Consider the following 19799-nt stretch of genomic DNA (forward strand, 5'->3'; position numbering starts at 1 on the left):
ACACCTTATTTGCACGTCAAAACGGATAGATAAAAATAAGTACACTCACCCTCTGGCTCGAAGCACTGCTGCATAACATCGTGTATGATCTCCTCAGAGTTGTCTATGGTGTGCTCGCGCCAGGTTTCACCGTTATCGGAACGAAGTATGATAATCTCGCGCTCTTTGCCACGTAGCGAAGCGAAATGTGGCACCTCCATTACCACGGGCCCAATGAACTTCGTCGAGCAGGGTCCGAGTTCCAGCACGCGGCTGGCTAAGGCCTCACCCTCCATCAACTGCGGTGGATGCATGGTGCGCTGCGGCTTTACGTAGCGGCAGGTCACCCGCGTCGGCTGGCAGGTGGAGCGCGACGGAATTATCATGCGCACGCCGCTGTGGCGACAGCCACGCATGGCACCGCCGCGTGCATCTACCAGGAATGAGACCAGGAAGCTCTTCCAGCTCAGCTTGCGACTAAAGAACATCAAATTAGACACATACAATTTAAGCACTCCAGTTAGTCACTTACCCCACATGCGGTGGCTCTTCATTGCCAACGCCATTGGCAATGTAGACGCCATCAACAGTTGCCTTGGGCGAGGAGCCATATACCTGAGCCTTGTGCGGACTGATCATCTCCTCGCCAATTGTAGGCGGTACACCGCCGGCATACTCGGCACTTTGGGTCATCCGGTTGGAGTCCATACGCTCATCCCGAGTCACATCAATTGGTAGCGAGTCATCGCCTAGGGATTTCATTTCATCAACGGTCAAATAGCGATAAGGTTGATCGGATAGCATATTGTCTTCGCCTAGATTTTGGTGTTCGATTATTTGCGTAGCATTTCGGTTACATTCCAGCGCATTTCAATTAAGCACAAGACAGTCAATTGGCCATATAGCGTAGTAGTAGTTGTTGTTGTTGTTGTTGTATTGTGTTGTTTGGTGATTTAGTTTCAGTTGTTGTTGTTTTTTGCAGTTGATGAGAGCGCGGTGCATTGAAAATAGAAGAACGCAAATGAGTTTTTTTAGTTGACAAATTTTGTACAATCTACATGCATATCTTTTTTTTTTTATATATTTACGTATATTAACAATATGAATATAGTAGGATGATATGTAAAGCTAGCATGAATAATAAATAGGAGCATTAATATATAACTTAGTTTATAGATAATATGTGATACATCTTATCATTATTACCATATAGTTTTTCATGCCACATTTATCTTAATGGATAGATTATTGTTAAGTCAAGCTGTTTTTCTGCTCATCTTTCTTCTAAAAACCCAGAAACCTAACCGTTGTAGATATATTTACATGGCCAGTTAAAATACAAACAAATTGGACATTGGAAATGAAACCGTAAACGATATTTATCTAACAATTAAACTCGATTTACAATACTTTACGATTTCATTCTGTAAAGTACACAAAATAAATCAAACAAATTGAAGGGATGAAAAAACCGAGGCTGCAAACCGACTGCAAAACTGGTTTGGCTTAAAATAAAACGCTTTTGAGGGAGACTCAGCCCCGACTCGGCATAAAACACTTTATCTAATTATATATTATGGATTGCCAATTTTGGGTAGAGATCAAATTTAACCCGCACTTCTATGTGAAAATATGTACGACATGCAATATTTTCAGTAGAACGGGTAATTATAAATTAAAAATTAATTTATTTCATATGAATTCTGAAAATCTTTGACAACGCTTGAAGTTGTGGAAAAACAGACCAAACCTTAAGGCAGGAAGTTGGCTCGAACCTTCGGCCACTAAATTTGTGGTTTGCAGCCCAGGTAAAAACATTGCAAATCTGATGTTTCTTGTGTTAACAACAACGTCAAGATATAATTTATACAATTATGCGAGCAACCATATAAAGTGCTGGTTAATTTGGTTTCCATTTAGTTGCCAATCATTGCCAATTGGGTGGTGCACTTGATAGCAGTCGACTCTTCAAAATATGTAGGAATACGAATTTTACAATTGGCCTTGCAGCGTTCATTGACACTTACTGGACACATACAGATAGTCGCCCTGGTAATACGGCTGAAAGGCATGAGGGTTTGGCCTGTGGCGGTTGGGGTTAGCACAATCGCCGCCAATGCCAAACTCGTAGCAAGCATCCAATTCCCAATCTGTGTCACCTGACGGCACACATAAAAGCGGGTATTTTTTCGGGTTTTTTATTTTTGCTTAAAACTAGTCATAACTTAGGGTGTTGCTGTTAGTCTGAGTGCTGGCAGACAAGTGGAGGATGGATGTGTTCGAAAAATCAAATATAACATAATATGAAAGCAACATATGTACGTACCACCTTCTTCCTCCGAGTCAGACATGAAGGATTCGTGCATGGCCTCTGGCGCCACTACGCGATACTTTTCCTCGGTCTGAGCGGGCGCAGTGGCTGCCTCATCCTCCTTGGTAATCGACTTCAGAGAATCGAGCACACTGATGTAGCCCAGCTTGCGTGCAATATGCAGTGGCGTCTGCCCGTTGACGGTCTGGGCATTGGCATTCGCCTTGTGCTCCAACAGCAAGTTGACAATGTGGCAATGGCCCTGCTGGGCGGTCTGATGCAGCGGTGTATAGCCAGCCTTGGTGGCCATGTCAATGTTGGCGCCGTTCTGCAGCAGGAAACGCACCATATTAGCCTGGCCGAAGTGCGAGGCCACGTGCAGCGGCGTGTAGCCAGCCTTAGTAGCCATGTCGATATTGGCGCCGTTGCGCTGCAAAATCTCTGCTACGTTTACGTTGTCCTCCTGGGCGCACAGATGCATAGGGGTAAGACCATTTTTGGCTGGATGATTGACGGCAGCCTTGTGCTCGATCAATAGATTGGAAATCTCGGCATGTCCCTCCTGGCTGCTTAGATGCAGTGGCGTAAATCCGGCCTTGCTCTCGGCATTGGCCTGAGCGCCATACTCCAGCAGAGTGGTGGCAATGTCCATCTGGTTCTTGCGCGCCGCTATGTGAAGCGGTGTGTGTCCATTTTTGGCGGTCGCGTGTGGACTGGCGCCCTTCTCTAGCAGCAACAGTGCCACTTGCTGGTTGTTGTAGTGGCAGGCCACATGCAGAGGCGTGACGCCATTCTTGCCCTGCGCATCCACATCCGCCTCCTTCTGGAGCAGCAGTTGGGCGACCTTAATGTGCCCATACTTAGCCGTCAGATGCAGTGGCGTGAATCCCTTCTTGGTGGCCGCATCCAAAGCGGCGCCATTCTCAATCAGCACAGCGGCCACCTACACAAGTAAAAACATATATGTAAATTAACAGCGAGCGTACTTCTAAGTGCGCCATTTCTAGTGTTTCAATGTGCGATTTGTTGTATCGATAAGTATCGCCTATCGATTGATGCGATGCATTTCGATAACGCTAGAAGTCGAAACGGTGCATTTGTGTAGCTACCTGTTCAGATAATGAGCTTAAACTAAATACAGTAGATGATCTTAAAATCATAAAAAATACAAAATCGAAATAATAAGTACCAAGATAATACTAAAGAAGTGGACACATTTATTTTTATGGCCAACATAAGAGACAATAACAAAAGACACAACAATACTCGTAATACTCGATGAACGTAACAGAAACAAAAGCAAGTACAATACAAAATAAAACTTAAAAGCCAATTTCAAATGAAAAACTCCTGATGACGTATCCAAAACAATTGCATCAGGTAGACGGTGTCGATGTGATCCGTTATCTTTTTGGCAATCAAATCTTTTACCTCATCCTGACCCTCCTTGGCAGCAATATGCAGTGCCGTGTACATATCCTTCGTGGTGGCGTCCACCTGAGCGCCATGTTGCAGCAACAGCATCACAATGTCCACATTGCCGAGTCGCGAGGCGATATGCAGCGGAGTTTGCTGCTCCCGAGCTCGTGCATCGACCTGGGCGCCATTGCGCAAAAGTATTCGGATGATGTCCGTCTGAAATTAATGAATAAACATTTTCAAATAAACGGTTTTGGCATTTTAAACAAAATAAAATACACAGAAGCTAAGTAAGCTATCAATTACTATGCTATCGATATTATTCCAGCTCAGTAAGATATCGATTAATACGTTATCGATATAAGTTCACATCAATAATTTGTAACAGTTATTTTAAGTAAATATCATATTTGAATGACTCACCTGGTTGGCGCGTGCAGCCAAATGCAATGGAGTCTCGCCACGCACAGTGGGCACATCCGGACTGGCGTCGTGCTGCAGCAAGTAAATGACAATATTCATGCAACCCATGAAGGCGGCCACATGCAGCGGGGTCAGGCCACTCTCCGTGGTGGCGCTTATGCTGGCGCCGTGGCGCAGCAACAGTTCGACGACCTTCAAGCGGTTCTTCTTGCAAGCAATGTGCAGGGGCGTGAACCCGTTGAGGGCACGTGCATTGGCATCGGCATTGCGGTCCAGCAGGAGCTTAGCCACACGCACATGTCCGCAGTGGGCGGCCACATGCAGAGCAGTCAAATAATCAACGGTTACTTCGTCAACGGGTGCACGATGGTAGAGCAGAATACGAGCGGCATCCACATGCTCGCCCTGGGCGGCCATATGCAATGGTGCGAGACCGTTCTTGGTTTTGGCGCTAATGGGAGCGCCGCGCTCCAGCAGCATGTCCACAACCTGCTCGTGGCCGGAGCGGGCAGCGCAGTGGAGCGGTGTGAGGCCATCGCGGGTCTTGGCCTCAATGTTGCCACCCTTCTCGAGCAGCAGCGAGACCATGTTGGTCTTGCCCCACTTGGCAGCCACGTGGAGAGGACTAATGTTGTGCTTGGCCGAGTAGTTGACATCGGCACCCTTCTGGATTAGCAGATTGGCAATGTTCTGGTTGCCATAGTGCGAGGCAATGTGCAGCGGCGTAAAGCCCGACTTGGAAGTCACATCCGGATTGTGGTCATTCTGTAGAACCAGTGCAAGCATAAGTATCCAGTTGTAATCTTAAAAGTTGTAATCTTAACAGCATTTACTTACGTCCAGTAGAAGCGTAGCTGCTTTGACGTCATCCTTTTTGGCAGCTATGTGGAGCGCTGGTAGGCGCACCTTGCCACGAGTATCGCTCTCGAGGAGCACGGCTACAACCTTATCGTGTCCCTGCTGCATGGCTACTGCCAGTGGCGTAAACCCATCCTCCGTGGCCAGACTCTGGTTGGCGCCATTGGACAGCAGTAGGCGCACAACAGCATCGTGATTCTCCTGGGCGGCCATGTAGAGGGGCGTGAAGCCATTCTGCGACTGCACATTGACGGAGGCGTTGTGCTCTAGCAACAGCTTCACCACCTCCTCCTGACCCGCCAGCGAGGCAATGTGCAGAGCCGTGTTGCCCTTCTTGGTAGCGCTATCCACAAGGGCGCCGCGTCGCAGCAGCTCCGAGACAACGTGTATGTGTCCATCCTTGGAAGCCAAATGCAGTGCATTCAAGCCGTTCTGCAATGACACCACAAAGCGATCAGAGACATGGGCTTAACATTGCCTCAAGATTTAACTTACTGCATTGCTGGTATTGATGTCAATGTTGTTCTTCAGATGCTCCAGCACGCGCTCCAGATTGCCGGCGCGTGCGGCACGCAGGAAGGAAGTGTTGCCATCGCCCTGTAAATTATAAATGAATATTCAATATGAGTGCAATAAATAATATGGAAATTCTATGAAGACATGGAGACAAGGAGAAAGGACTTAACAAATATTTGTAGCCCAATAATGGTAGATAGGAAGCTGTCAAGCTGGGAGTCGGGCCAAAAGGGATTGCATAAAAACCCGTACGCTCATTTTGAATAAGTCAGCAGTGTATTTAAGTATGTAACTAAATATAGAAAATTGTACACCTAGACTTATGACAAGTATTTAACTATTGATTAAACGTTTATCACTTGAACTTGATTGTGGCTCGGGGGGCTTCCGGGTGCCCTGGGCCAACTGCGAGTTGCGTGACAGCTGCGTATTCATCAAATGAGCTTTGTTAGGGCTGTTATTGATCGCCATGCTGCATATAACACAGGTAATATGCCCGTTACAGTCGTTGCGCAATTGAAGCTCGCTCGCTGTGAACTGTGCACCTGCTATCGTCGCGAGGGGGCAGGCCAAGTTCAGCTAAACAACGGTCAAGGCGAGGGGTCAACGTCGGCTTTAACAATGCGCAGGTGTAATTCGGCTTTGCACCAACAGCTGCCCCCTTTTCATAGCCACCCACAAATTGTTTATGTTTTCCTTTTGCTCGACTGAGCAGCAATAGCAGGGAGGAAGGGGGAGGGGGAGGGGGTTGGCGCAGCCTGGAATTCGGTATCGAATATGACGTCATGCCGTGGCATTGGAAAGTGCAATTGGAAGGCGGCTTCGACTTGGACAGTTTTCGCACTGGAAAGCAAAACCGACGCCGTTAAGGTGACCGCAGGCGGCACCCACAGTTCCGAGCCGCCATTTCCTGTCGGATCCCAAGCTGTCGCTGCAGTGCAGAGAGAAGGAAGGCTCGCCTGCCCAACCCCCACCCGGCCACACAGCCGGCTCTACACGGTCTATCAATACGGAAGTGAGCGACTCCTTTTCATGGCTGGGCCAACGCAAAACTCATTTCGTATGCCTGTTCAAATATGTGTACATACATGGAAGGCAACTCTAAAGGATGTCTTTCGGCGCTGGCTGCTTCCTTGTTTGCCCAGCTTGATGAGGGGCCAGCACAAGCACAGACAAACATACAAACATACACACACACACACACACACACAGACATTGGGGCCCAAAGTTCAAAGGTGCTTGTCAGGCATTGTATAACGAGGCTCAAGTTGTGTAAATTGAATGCTTGATGTAAAGTAAGTTGGGCGAAGCCTTGAAGTGGATTTCCTTTGAACTTGTGCAGCAGAATGTCGCCCAAGTGGCAACATGTTTGGTCCTACTCGAAACTTGAGTGCAAATTACAAAAAGGGAGCAACAAATGGATTTTGATTTCCATTATTGCAGTTGGGAGCAGGAAAGGTGACAAGAAAAATGACTCATATTATGGATTTTCTCTACATCTTGCGGCGTGGCGCAAAAGTCGCATGTCATCATTAAATTTAACCTAAATCTACATTACCTTGCACCACGGGCATGAGCTCGGATACGGGCCCGGACACGGACACGGACGCACGGACACGGACGCACGCACAGCTTAGCACCACGCCCAGTTCGGATTGATGGGAGGGAGGGCGGGCTGTGCTTATGCTCTTCTAGGCCCAAGCTCTTAACAATGCTTAGTTATTTATTTATAGCATATTGTTTTTCACTCAATACAATTATAATGGCACGCAATTTGATTTGATTTCAATGCAAGTTTTGGATTTAGCAAAATCAATAAAATTTTTCAGTCAATTAAAATGTTATTATAGAATCCAAGCTTATTTTAATATAAACCTTGCTCAAACCGATTTGCTAATTAGATTTAATTGCGTTTTTTCAGCAAATTTTCAATCCAGACACTGAAAAATCGATAATGCAAAATGGACGCCAACATGGCCGTCGCAGACAGTCTGGGCGAAAAGTAAATGCACGCTGCAAATGAAATGAAATAAACTGGTTTATCATTACCTGAGCTCCATTTTCAGTGACCATTTTGCGTACACCGATTTGCAATTGGAAAATATCAAACGAATTTCAATCTTATGTGGTATTTCGTATATCTAGTATAGAGATATTGTGTAAGCGCAGCTCGCGTATGTCGTCACTGATTAGTCATAGTTTATTTTTTCACACGGCTAACTAATGAATTGTTCTTTTCAATTCGAGTTTAACGCGAAGAAATTTCACTAGCTGAGACCTTCTTTGGTTGAATTTTAAATGCACTCGCATCGATTTTTCCTTAGATTTTATGTAAGCCTTATGTACACGAGTGCATGTGTGTGCGAGGGTGTGTATGGTGTCTGTGTGTGTATGTGTGTGTGTGTGTCAGTGTACGTTTATGCGCGACTGTGACTGTAACTGTGAGTGTGACTGTGTCTGTGTTGGTGTGTCTGATTGGATTCCTTTCTGTTCAACACAGTCGCTTCTAAATACACGCTGAGGAGCGTTTGCTTTTTTGCTGCCGTTTTCTTCAATGTTCAACTCCAGACTGGATGCGTGCTGACTGGGCACGACGAGTCCTACCAGCCGTGGTTGAAATTGTCGGCATCGCCAGGATTTTCGAAGGACCTGCGCACTTGCACATTCCAATTGGAAGCGCTCACACACACGGTCTGCGTCTGCGCCACCACCCGAGGGTGGTTTACTGGAAGCGGAAGCGTAAGCCGCCCATTTGGCACGTGCGTCTCGCTTTGTTGACATTTGCCTTTGGAAGCGGTGCAGCACGGACACGTGCAGCGGGTGCAGCAACAAACAAAGAATTCATTATCATCCCAAAAGATTCGGAAGCTCTTTGAAGATTAAAGAAGGACGCAAAATACTTGAGATCGTTGATAAAAAAAATTGCCTTGGGAAACATAATTGAAAAATGAAATTTGAATAACTGACGTTCTCAAGGATAATTGCATTGGGAGATGAAGTGTAAGGTCCTCAAGGATTTATATAATAGTAGCCTGTCTCAAATGAAAAGTATTCCCTCGGCACCTAATTAGCTTTTCAATTATTTCCCGGCGCACCCAACTGCGCAAGTAATTTGAGTAAATTCCAACTAATTAGCCGAGCATATAGAATCATTACTAAGCTAAACACACAAGCAGGTCCTTGCCCACCAGGATCCTTTGTTGATTGAGCGTAAACGGAAACTACAGGCAATCCACAGTTGGTTGCGGGTTGGTCACTTTCCAAGGTAGCGCTGGCTGGCGCAGTCGCGACATCTGACTGGATTTTGTTTACTTCCAGATTCGAACTGGACAAATCCAATGAGAAACCAACTAACAACCCCAAAACCCGACACCCTTACGAGCCCAATCAGATGCGTATGCAATCCCAGTCACGTTTTACGTAGCCAAGTAAGCCAAGCCAAGCAAAGGAACGACACAATTTCTGCTATTGCCATCAAATTTCCCATTGTTGTTGTTGTTGTTGTTGCTTGGGTTACAAATTAGGTAGACAGAAGGGAAGCCACCCTCTTGTGGCACTGGAGCAGTGCTTACCCCTAGCGATTGCATAAAATTGCATTTCGAATTGCATCGTGACCAGGGCAAATTGTAAAGTGCTTGCTCTGCTTTAAGCGGCGGGGGAGGTAACTAATGTGGCATGTGGCATGCGGCATGCGGCATGCGGCAGCAAGGTGTGACGCACATTTTGGAATTTAATTAATGGCCTTTAGCCCGCTTAAGGGTGTCTTTAAGCTGCAGTTCAGCCTTTATCGCTTGGCCAAACATTGACTTATTTCTTTTGGCCAGCAAAGGGTTTTCGTTTACAGAGTCCTCGGAGCTTGAGGGGGGTTGAGCTGGAAACGCAGGCTCGAAACTGAACTAAATTGCATGTTTGCATGTCAGCTGGTACTCCAAAATATATATATACGTATACTCTATACTCCTATAAAATAGGGTTATACACAACACATTGTAATAAATGTCTAAATTTCTTCTTAAGCAGATTATGATCTAAGTTTTCCCGTTAATGTAACTATTTATATTTGAAGTCCAGTTCGAAATGAAAATGAATCAGCAATAAAATGAACAAACTAATTTTTCCTATTGTTTGATCTGTCCTAAAATATGCTCCTATAAGGAATAGGAGTAACTGTTTGCTGAATAACAATTTTTACTTAATTCTTTTTCTTTTTAATTTTCGATTTTGAAAGTTTTTACAAAAAAAAAAAAACATCTTAAAACATATTTTATAAGACATATATTAAATAAATAAAATGTATTTTTTTTTATATTTACGTTTTTAAGATGTTCTCTGTATGAAAACTATCCGACTTTCATGCAAATGTATAACTGTGTGTTAACTAGGAAAATTTCTAATTTTCCAATTTTGTAAGATTTCAAATTGAACTGGTTTTAAATTTATTTAAAAAATTGTAAAAATATTTGAGACACTTAAAAGAGTGTTTGGTCTTCGACGAAATTTGGAATATGTTTTCAGGTTCTTCAAAAATGCTGTTGGCGTCGCTGAGGCTATCGCCTGTTGGCATATGAAATTACAAGAGCCACAACAACAACAACAGCAGAAGCAGAGGCAGTGGTAGAGGCGGCAGCAGAAGCAGAGGCAGCAGCAGAGGCAGAGGCAGAGACAGAGGCAGAGACAGAAGCAGAGGCAACGGGACATGGCCCAAGCTAATTGTGCACAACTTTGACGACCTTTAAAAACGCACCACAAATAAGTGAGACGCCAATTTAGTGAAAAGCTCCCTGGGGTGGCGTACCCCTCTCCACCCCCACTCCCCCTAAGCTTATATGTAGATAGTTCACTGCACCGCGTGCCAGACAGACGCGACGCGACGCCAACGTACACGTCATACGCACCAAAAATAAAAAGATATTGAAATATTTTTCGCACAAAGAGCTATGTTTTTTTCTACTCTTTTTTTTTTGACAGTGTGATATTTTTGGGTCAACTGCATAGTTTTTGGGTACAGGGTAAATATATTACATAAAAACGCTTCCAAGTTGGCAGCGACTTACGCCCAAACTCTGCAGCGACGGAAAGCGTTTCTTCAATGTCTCCATTTCGCTGGGATTTTGTTAATTAAAAACCACATACGCTTATAATTTTTCAGTAAATTTCTATGGAATATTTACACACACGCAGAGACCGCACCAAGAACAACAGACAGCGAGCGATTTGAGTCGTTTTCTAAATTATTTTCGATTGGCGCCCGAAGCCCTCTGCCAGAGGCTAGAGAACGCTGCGAAGAGAGTACAAAGAGAAATTCGCCAGTTGGTTTTATTTTTAAACAGTACGAAAACACAGAATTTACAGAAGAACAGCAAAAAAAAAGCTCTCGAGAGTACAGGATGATGAGGGGGGCTGCTATTAACCGAGGGGGCGGGGCGGGGAGGCAAACGTGTAAATGGGGCATGGCTCTTGCAGTTAAATGTGGTGTGGGGGCGCGGCGAAGGGTAATGGCGGGGGGCGGGGTTTGGTACTGAAGGCGCGAAGGGCGGTCTGTCTAATTTTGAAGCTTTTTAATAAACAGTAAATGATGCCTGGGAGACGCCGCGACGCCATAGAGTCGTCATGGAGCGTTTAATGGCCAACAAGGACAGCGAAAGATGGTCGATGACTCATTTGGCATTCTGTTATTCCAGCTCAAGGATTGCGATTGCGTCATTCGATGGCACACACATACATACATACATATATATGCATGCATAAACACATGTAGGAGCATGAACTAGACCAGAACAATCTAGAATAAGCTTAGCTTAAGGGTTCGCAATATGAACTCGATCACATGATGCGACCATGGGCAGAAATGATGTAAGCCTGAAACTCACCGCACTCTGGTGTCCTGTGGGGCAGTGTTCATGCTTATCGTGATGGTGCTGCTTGCTGTTGCTGCTGGTGCCGGGCGTGGCACCAACATGTTGAAAGGCCAGCTCATGCTGATGCTGAAAGTATTCGTAGTGGCCCACATGCTCCGCAGGCGGCGGAGACACCTGCTTTGGCGGACTCTGATGGATTGGCGCCTTGGCATTGGCATGACCCGTCGGATGATGTGATTTCTTGTGATGCTGCTGCTGCTGCTGCTCTGGATGATGATGATGCGATTGATGGGATTGCGATTGAGATTGCGATTGGGTTTGCTGATGCGAGGACGCGTTTCCATGTCCTCCATGATGGTGCTGATGCTGGTGCTGGTGATGATTGTGGCCCGTGGGTGGCGATGGCATGTTATGGCCACTGTGTGGCAAATGCGACGAATGCTGCACGCCTACCTGATGGCCATGATGGTGCGGCATATGACCTTGCGATGCCTCCATCAGCGTTGGCTGTATGTGAGTCACAAATTGAGCCATTTTAGCCTGCCTGGCGAAAAGCACTTAACGATTTGCACTTGTTTGATTACGGGCTCGGTTAACCGCTTGAGAAACTTTTCACTTTAACTTTTTTTTAGGTACATATATGTATACCCATAAGTGGGAGTGTGTGTTAAAAACAACTCACACACACATGCACACGCACACACACAGAGACGCACACTAAAACAGGATGGAGGCGAATTGCTCGACGACGGATTAGTTTTGCTTTGCGCGTGGACAACCTTTACGCAGGAGCAATGTCAAATGACTGGCCAAGCCAAGGCAGCAGCTATCCCAGTTTTGCCTTAGATGTGGCGGGACTTTCACCACGTCTTTGTCCTCGTCCCCACACCGCGCAGCTTCGTTCCGCCGTGGTCGGCTTCGGTTGTGAATCGTGCGCGCTTTTTGTGGGTGGGTTTTGGTGGCTTAGCGGAAGCTTTAACCGGACCGAAGTTTTATGTGATGCTGCTGCTGCAGTGCCTGATAAGAGCTGCTGGCAACGAAGTACAATAAACAGTTGATTTATTTTTCGTTTTTCTTGTTGCTTCTGTTTGTTTTTCCAAGTATGTCACAGCTAAACACAAACAGTAAAAGGGCGCCCTTCCGTGCATTAAATATATATATATATATATAAATGTTGTTATTTTTAACATAGCCTCTGATCTAATTTTAAAAGCGCTTGAACGTATGCTTTTAAAATTATGAGATGTTCAAATTATGCGCGCTTCTTGCAGAGCTTTTTACCACGCAAAGCTTTTGTTGCTGTGCGCTGTGTTGGCCTTGGGATCTCAAAGGGGGTGTGTCTCGGCTAGTGTGCCAAGGCGAATGATATTCGACATGCTTTTATTAATATTTAGTCAGAGTTACAGCTGCAGCTAAACAAAAGTTTGTTGACTCCACTCCACCAACGCAAGCTTCGAGCAAGCGAATTCGTCATTGTCATTGTTGTTGCTGTTATTTTTTTCGCCGCGAGCAAGAGGGTCTAATGTTCACACTCGCTGCCGGCTGCGCTGCGTTGTTTTACGAGCAGCAAAATACCCGTTTGATTCAATTCGCCACGAGACGTCAGCGAGTGAGCAGCGCGATTCAATTAAACGCGAACACAAATAAATGCAAAATTGAATATAGCAATTTTGCAATAGCTGCATAATATTTTATCTGCACCATGGCTTTTCTCAACAAGGTATGTATCAAGTGGGCCAACTTATCTTGCAACTCCACAGAGTGCCAGATCATCTGGCAGACATTTTGAAAAAACGGTGCACAGATTATGCTTCTTATCTGATGCGATTGTACTTTGCCCCCAATTGGACTTATGGACCCACGGAATTCCGCATTTAATTGTGTCGTATTTGCTTGTAGCTCGCAGCTCCTGCACTGCGCCAGCTGGTGGCGAGCCGCACATATGCCGCCGTCTCACATGTGTCGCCCACGGGTCCGTGTTTTGCCCTGACCGAGGAACAGCAACAGTTCCAGGAGCTGGCGCGTAAGTTTACGCGTGAGGAGATCATCCCGGTGGCTGCTCAATACGACAAGACAGGCGAGTACCCGTGGCCAATCATAAAGAAGGCCTGGGAGTTGGGTCTGATGAACAATCACGTACCTGCCGAGCTGGGCGGTTTGGATCTGGATGTGTTCACCACCTGCCTGACGGCGGAAGAGCTGGCATATGGCTGCACCGGCATTATGACTGCCCTGGAGGCCAGCGGCCTAGGCGTAAGTTAAAATGTTTACACTCTTCCATACATATAAACTTAAGTCCAATGGCTTGGTTTATCCGATAGCAAACACCTGTGATACTGTCGGGCAATAAGGAACAGAAGAAGAAGTATCTGGGCCGTCTATTAGCGGAGCCCTTGGTGGCTGCCTATTGTGTCACAGAGCCCGGTGCTGGCTCCGATGTGGCCGGCATTAAGACGCGCGCTGAGAAGAAGGGCGACGAGTATGTTATCAATGGTCAGAAAATGTGGATTACCAACGGCGGCGTGGCGAACTGGTACTTTGTGCTTGCCCGCACCAATCCCGATCCCAAGTGCCCGCCCAGCAAAGCCTTTACCGGTTTCATTGTTGAACGCGACACACCTGGTCTGACGCCTGGCCGCAAGGAGCTCAACATGGGCCAGCGTGCATCTGACACGCGTGGCATCACCTTCGAGGATGTGCGTGTGCCCAAGGAGAATGTTCTGATTGGCGAGGGTGCAGGCTTTAAAATTGCCATGGGCACCTTTGACAAGACCCGCCCACCAGTCGCAGCGGGTGCCGTCGGCTTGGCCCAGCGTTGCTTGGACGAGGCCCTGAAGTATGCTCTAGAGCGCAAAGCCTTCGGAGTGCCCATCGCCCATCACCAGGCCGTGCAGTTTATGCTGGCCGATATGGCTATTGGCGTGGAAACGTCGCGTTTGGCGTGGCGCTTATCTGCTTGGGAAATTGACCAGGGCCGCCGCAACAGCTACTATGCGTCCATTGCAAAGTGCCATGCCGCCGATGTGGCTAACAAAATTGCCTCCGATGCTGTGCAAATCTTTGGCGGCAACGGCTTCAACAGCGACTATCCCGTAGAGAAGCTTATGCGTGATGCCAAGATCTATCAGATCTACGAGGGCACCTCTCAGATCCAGCGCCTCATCATCTCGAGGAACATGTACGAGGCGGCCAAGGGCGGTGCTACCAGATAAGACAACTAAATGCAAGGTCATGTCCACAATCATCCTCGCTGCAGTCCTCATTCACAAAAAAGATTAATAAAAAATATATATAAGTACTTAAAAATAGAAAACTGTTGAAAATTTGTTCGAGGATTCGAAACAATTTGATAGAGGTTCTATAATACATATTGTTCCAGATAAGACGTTGTAATTTCAGCTAGAAAGCATCAAATCGCCAACTTTAACTGGGGCATGCAAAAGCACTTGCTGATTAGATAAGAATACTATCAAGAGCCTGTCCCCTCGGGTCTACAGTTAGATTATTGCTATATTAATATATGTCAACAGGTATAAACAATTGGGACTTTAAACACAATAACAAAACATAATCAAGCGCACCAAAGCAGATCACTTTCGTCCACGTACAGCTTTAGCGGACCCTTCTTGCGCTTGGGCGTCAGCACCTTGGCATTGTCGCCCCATTTCAGCTGCCAAATGTCTATTAATGTGGCCAAGGCGCCTGCCAAGCTGAATGTCTGCTCATCTATGCTGAGATCCATGCGCTTGGGCAACTGTTTCTGCTGCTCCAACTTCTGTAATCGCAGATCGTCCAGCAGGCGTATACAATTCGTGGCCAAGAGCACACGCAGCTGCGGCAGCTCGTCCAGCACGTAGCCTAGGGCAGCGCCACTCAAACGCTCATTATCGCTTATGTCCAACCATTCCAGCTGTTTCGCCTTGTTTAGCTGCTGCGTTAGCTTATAAATATGCGCATCGATCAGCCCACAGCCGGCGAATTCCAAGCGCACAAATCTCTCACTTGTGCCGCTCTCGAGCAGCGTCACCAAATGCTCACCGAGCGCAAAGCCGCTCTGCTCATCAAGGGGCCAGCGCACGTAGCTCAGATTCAAGTTCTCCAAGCGACTGCTATTCAGCTGCTCCGACAACCTGCGCACACTCTGCAGCGTTAGCTGATTGAAGCTAATGTCAAAGGTGGTCAGTTGCGTGTAGGCCAAATCAAAGTCCTGCAGCTCCGTTAGCTCGCACTGCGACAGATGCAAGCTGTTCAGAGCTCGCCCAGCGCCACTCGCGCAAAATCTGTGCAGTGTTCTTAGACTTGCATTACCCAGCGGATTTTGGCTTAGCTGCAGTTCCTCTAAATTATCCAGCTTGTCCATGTCATGCCCGCAGAGCAGAGCATCCAGACCCGCATTGCTTATGGCATTGCACCTCAAGCGCAGCGTCTTCAGCTGCAGCAATGTCGGCAGTGCCTTGGCCAGCTGCTGACAGCCCTCGTTGCCAATGAAGTTACAGGACAAATCCAGCACCGTGAGACGCGCCTGGTGCAACAATGCCTTGAACACCGGCTCCGTTTGCGCTTCACGTAGCCAAAGACCAGCCAGCTCCAGTGCTTGTGTATTTTGTGAACGCTCCAGCAGTAGCTTTATTTTATCATCGACCCCTGTACAAAATAAATAGTTGAGAAGCTATATTAAATATATAATATATGCACATACCTTTGTGCAATTGATGGCACATCTCCTCGTAGCGTTGCGAGAGCGGTGATATTTTCCAATCTAGAATGGTGGACAACAGCATGTTCTGCTCAAGGGCGACGCATACAGCATCCGAATCCTCGTATGCAAAGCCGTCAGACGTTTTCAGCCGCAGCAAAGGCGTTAGACCAGTTAATCTGAAATAGATAGATAGATAGTTAGATTTAGATTTTGTTTTCTAAATTCGAATTGACTCACTTATTGTAACGCCGTCCTGTCTCTTCGGCTAGCCAGCGCATGTTGACGTCTTGCAGCTTCTTACGCTCGACGGGCACAAGCAGCAGCTCGTCCTGTACTTTGACTTTGAAGGACACTGTGGTGGCCAGCACAGGCGTTGCCTGCACTTTAATAGGCGACGACAATTTGGTGGGCGAGATGAGCAGCTGTATGCCGCCGCTCTGCGCGCTGCAGGTTGTGGAATCCGGTTCCGCGTGCGTGCGCAAACTTATCACTGATGCGCCATCCAGGGAATCCTCGCCGCTGCCCAAAGGACTTTCGCTACGAAAGCGACAGAAGCCACTGTCCAGCAGCGATGTCTGCTGTTTGGACTGTCTGGAGTTGCTGCCACTGTGATTGCTGTTCATGCTGGAGGAACGCGAGAGCGTTAGCTTACGCATTTGCTTCTGGCGCTGCTTGGAATTGGCTGCCTCGATTAGCACTTGATGCGCATCCTGTTCAGGCGGCGTGGCCTGAAATTCCGTTTCCCAGGCCAGCGCCGAGTCGTGCAGATTCTCCTTTGCGCCAACTGCGCGACTGCTCAAGCTGCCGGAATTGTAGCGCTTGCGTTTACGCTCTGGTCCCACATCATCGACCAGCCAACTGTCCGCATCCACTTCGTCGGCATTTAATAGGGCTACACGTTTCTGCTTAACGTTGGCGCTCGTACTGCTGCTGCTGCTCGGCTCATCGTAATTGGCGGGTGTGCGATTGGGACGCTTCAGCTGCGCCATCACGTTGCGGTATTCCTTGCTAGCGCTTGATGGCGCACGCGGGCTGCTGGCCGAGCTGGCGGAACGGTTAAGCATGGGCATGGCGTGTCTGTAACGTGGCGTCAGCTCAACATCTTCCTCTTCGGCTTCTGATGAGGCCGATGCACTGGAAGCTGGCCGAGCATTGGCATTGGTCAAGGGACGCGCATGCTGCATGCTGCAAATGCCAACCTTAGAAAGAGTACGTAGCAGGCTTTCGCGTAGCTGTGTATATTGCGCCTGTTCGCCCTCAATCAGCTGTTTCGACGTCCGCCACTTGTCCAAGCCCTCAATGCAGGTCTCATTGTAGTCCGTGCGCACAGTCGCATCAGCTCCACGCTCCAACAGCAACTCGGCCACATCCAGGTAGCCATTGGCACAAGCATCGTAAAGTGGTGTAATGCCATCACAGCTCGTGCCGCCCTTGTCGTTAATTGCGACTGTGGCTCCCTTGTCCAGCAGCAGCTCAACAATATCACGATAGCCGTGATTGCAAGCCTCGTGCAGTGGCAGCCAGCCGGCATGATCGCGCACATTTACTGTGTGGCCCTGTTCAATGAGTCGGCGTGCCAGCTCCAGGTTGCCAGCTATGCAGGCCTGATGCAGCTGCGTTTCGCCCTTGTTGTTTCGCTTAATGGTGAGCGTACGATTGCCACGTGTGACGCGCTGTGGGCGAGGCTTGTCAGTCTCATCAAGATCGCTGGCATCGGAATCGGTGAGTGCATCCAAATCAATATCGTCAACCCAGTCGGGTGTGTTTTGTTGCAGCGCTGCAGGCACGTCGCCATCGGCATCATCCTCCTCATCCAGCTTGACAGTCTCCTCGGCCAGATTAATGCCCTTGGCGCTGGCCTCTGCCTCCAAATTTTCAGCTAGCACATGCATTTTATGCTTTAGCTGAAGCTTGTGTAAACGCACCAGAGCAATCTTCTCTAGCTTCGTAGACACCGATTCATCTGCCTTGGCTGCCTGTCGTAGCGCTTTCTGATACACATCATGAACGGTCCAGAAGGGCTGTGCCTGCTGCTCACAGATTTCAGCAATGCTGCAGAGTGTTGTGAATGCCTCTGCGGGCACATCCTGATTTAGCTCAAACTCCTTCCACAAATATTCCAAGGCCTTATCGTACTGCTTGTTGTCCTTGTATGTCTGGTAGAGGCTAACATAGATGGGCACCAGGCTTTTACCGCGCTCCTCATTCAGCTCGGCGCACTCCAGCATTTTCTGATAATAGACGATCGCCTTTTCATAGTTGAAGAGATGGCAACAGCCGTCGCCAAGTTTCTCATACAGATCCTTTAGCTTGCCATAGTCGACGGAACTGGTCAGCACCAGCTCATCAAGGCATTGACATATCTTTACCACCACGCGCAACGAGCGCTCAATGCTGGCGCGATCGTTCTCATCGGGCGTATGCTTCTTGTAGGCCTTGGTCAGTATTTGCTTAACGCTTGCAAAGTCTCCGGCATGGATCAGAATTTCCGATTTAGTTATAAGTGTCTCGCAGATTTTCTTCACCTTATTCGGCAGTCGTTTGGCGACTTGCAGCGCCATATTGCAGTAGCGCAGCGCCGACGCTGCGTCGTTCTTCTTGCAATTGTAAAGCAGACTCATCGAAATGTAGCACAAGTGGGTCAGCTCGAACAAGTCGTGAGTTTTGCTGATTTTAATGGCTTTGTCAATGTACTCGATTGACGCCTCAAATTCCTCCATGTGCTCTTTCACAACGCCGATATTTAGGTAACAGCGCGCTTGCATGTCCAACTGTTCTAATTTCGAAATCTGACCTGAAAGCCTACAAAATAGATTATGACATGGTAGTACTTTGAAGGGTCAGCACTTACTCTTTGACGAGCAACAGACTGCGCAGGAAACTCTTTTCCGCCAGCTTCAACTGTTCCATGGCACCTGAGGCCGTGCTGTCGGACAGGCTTTGTCCGTGCAGTAGATGGACCCGCCCTAGCGTGGCATAGGCACGTTGCTGCTCCACTTTGTTCTGCAGTCTTTTGGCAATCTCTGTCAGAAAACACAATTTTAGTCAGATAGAAAAGTAAACTGCAGCATCTACTCACTTAAATAGTCATTTATGTGATCCTTGGCCGCGTCGTATTCGCACAGCAGCGTGAACATTTCGCCTAGCATGCGTTTTGCCTTCGCCGTCTCCAGCTCCTTGCCCATGCTGGCGTATATGGTTGCTTCTTGTTTATATTCTCTGGCCGCCTCATTGTACTTTCCCAGTTGATTATAGAAGTCGCCCAGCTGGTTGCAGCTTACCGCCAGTTGTTCGCGATTTCCATCAATGCGCGCCTTTTCTTTGCGCTTTATATATCGCTTTTCATCCATTTAAACACACAATAAATACACGCTAACACAAATTTCACAAGATAAATAAATATTTTTGCGGCTATCGTTTTGTTTTCGGCGCGAATCTAAGGCGCTGCCACCTAGTTTTTTAATGGTTGCCCTTTGCAATACTTATCGATAGCAATATACATTTTTTGCACACAATAGTGCTGCCAATTTAGCTGTTTTCTAGCTTAATGTGGCAACTTTCAAATAAGCGTCAGCTGGCAACAATTGTAGTTTTAAACGTATTTAGTTATCTCAATAGCAAGTACTAGCACTTCTGCTCATTGCCAATTTGTGCTCAGAACGCTTATTGAATTATTTCTTTCATTATATTTAACTACTTTGCAGAAGCCGCGGCTGGCAGCACTACACACAACAAC

At 47.3% G+C, this 19799-nt stretch overlaps 3 protein-coding genes across 3 annotated transcripts in view; 1 reads left to right on the top strand and 2 right to left on the bottom strand.

The window, feature by feature from the left end:
* The window catches only part of LOC115770298 (titin), a 57902-nt gene extending 49854 nt beyond the window's left edge, over nt 1-8048 (bottom strand). The window contains exons 1-8 of the mRNA XM_030715534.1: nt 7556-8048; nt 5486-5587; nt 4970-5422; nt 4133-4897; nt 3722-3925; nt 2306-3233; nt 512-794; nt 50-456 (exon numbers count right to left, since the gene is read on the bottom strand). Of these exons, the coding sequence (XP_030571394.1) occupies nt 50-456; nt 512-794; nt 2306-3233; nt 3722-3925; nt 4133-4897; nt 4970-5422; nt 5486-5587; nt 7556-7579 (3166 nt within the window). The 5' untranslated portion in view covers nt 7580-8048. The remainder of the gene's footprint in view (nt 1-49; nt 457-511; nt 795-2305; nt 3234-3721; nt 3926-4132; nt 4898-4969; nt 5423-5485; nt 5588-7555) is intronic.
* Nucleotides 8049-12937: 4889 nt separating this feature from the next.
* On the top strand, nt 12938-14670 carry LOC115770368 (probable medium-chain specific acyl-CoA dehydrogenase, mitochondrial). Its single transcript, XM_030715614.1, has 3 exons — nt 12938-13084; nt 13264-13617; nt 13686-14670. The coding sequence occupies exons 1-3, from the start codon at nt 13067-13069 to the stop codon at nt 14574-14576; spliced, it is 1263 nt and encodes a 420-aa protein (XP_030571474.1). The 5' UTR covers nt 12938-13066; the 3' UTR covers nt 14577-14670.
* Nucleotides 14671-14891: 221 nt separating this feature from the next.
* LOC115770450 (tonsoku-like protein) lies at nt 14892-19413 on the bottom strand. The gene is made up of 5 exons (XM_030715728.1): nt 19143-19413; nt 18915-19086; nt 16301-18865; nt 16064-16239; nt 14892-16008 (listed from the first exon to the last, which is right to left on the bottom strand). The coding sequence occupies exons 1-5, from the start codon at nt 19411-19413 to the stop codon at nt 14936-14938; spliced, it is 4257 nt and encodes a 1418-aa protein (XP_030571588.1). The 3' UTR covers nt 14892-14935.
* Between the last annotated feature and the right edge of the window lie 386 nt (nt 19414-19799).

This window comes from Drosophila novamexicana, unplaced genomic scaffold (assembly GCF_003285875.2).
Source record: "Drosophila novamexicana strain 15010-1031.04,08,12 unplaced genomic scaffold, DnovRS2.1 tig00004555-arrow-pilon, whole genome shotgun sequence".
In the NCBI taxonomy this organism is placed as follows: Eukaryota; Metazoa; Arthropoda; class Insecta; order Diptera; family Drosophilidae; genus Drosophila; species Drosophila novamexicana.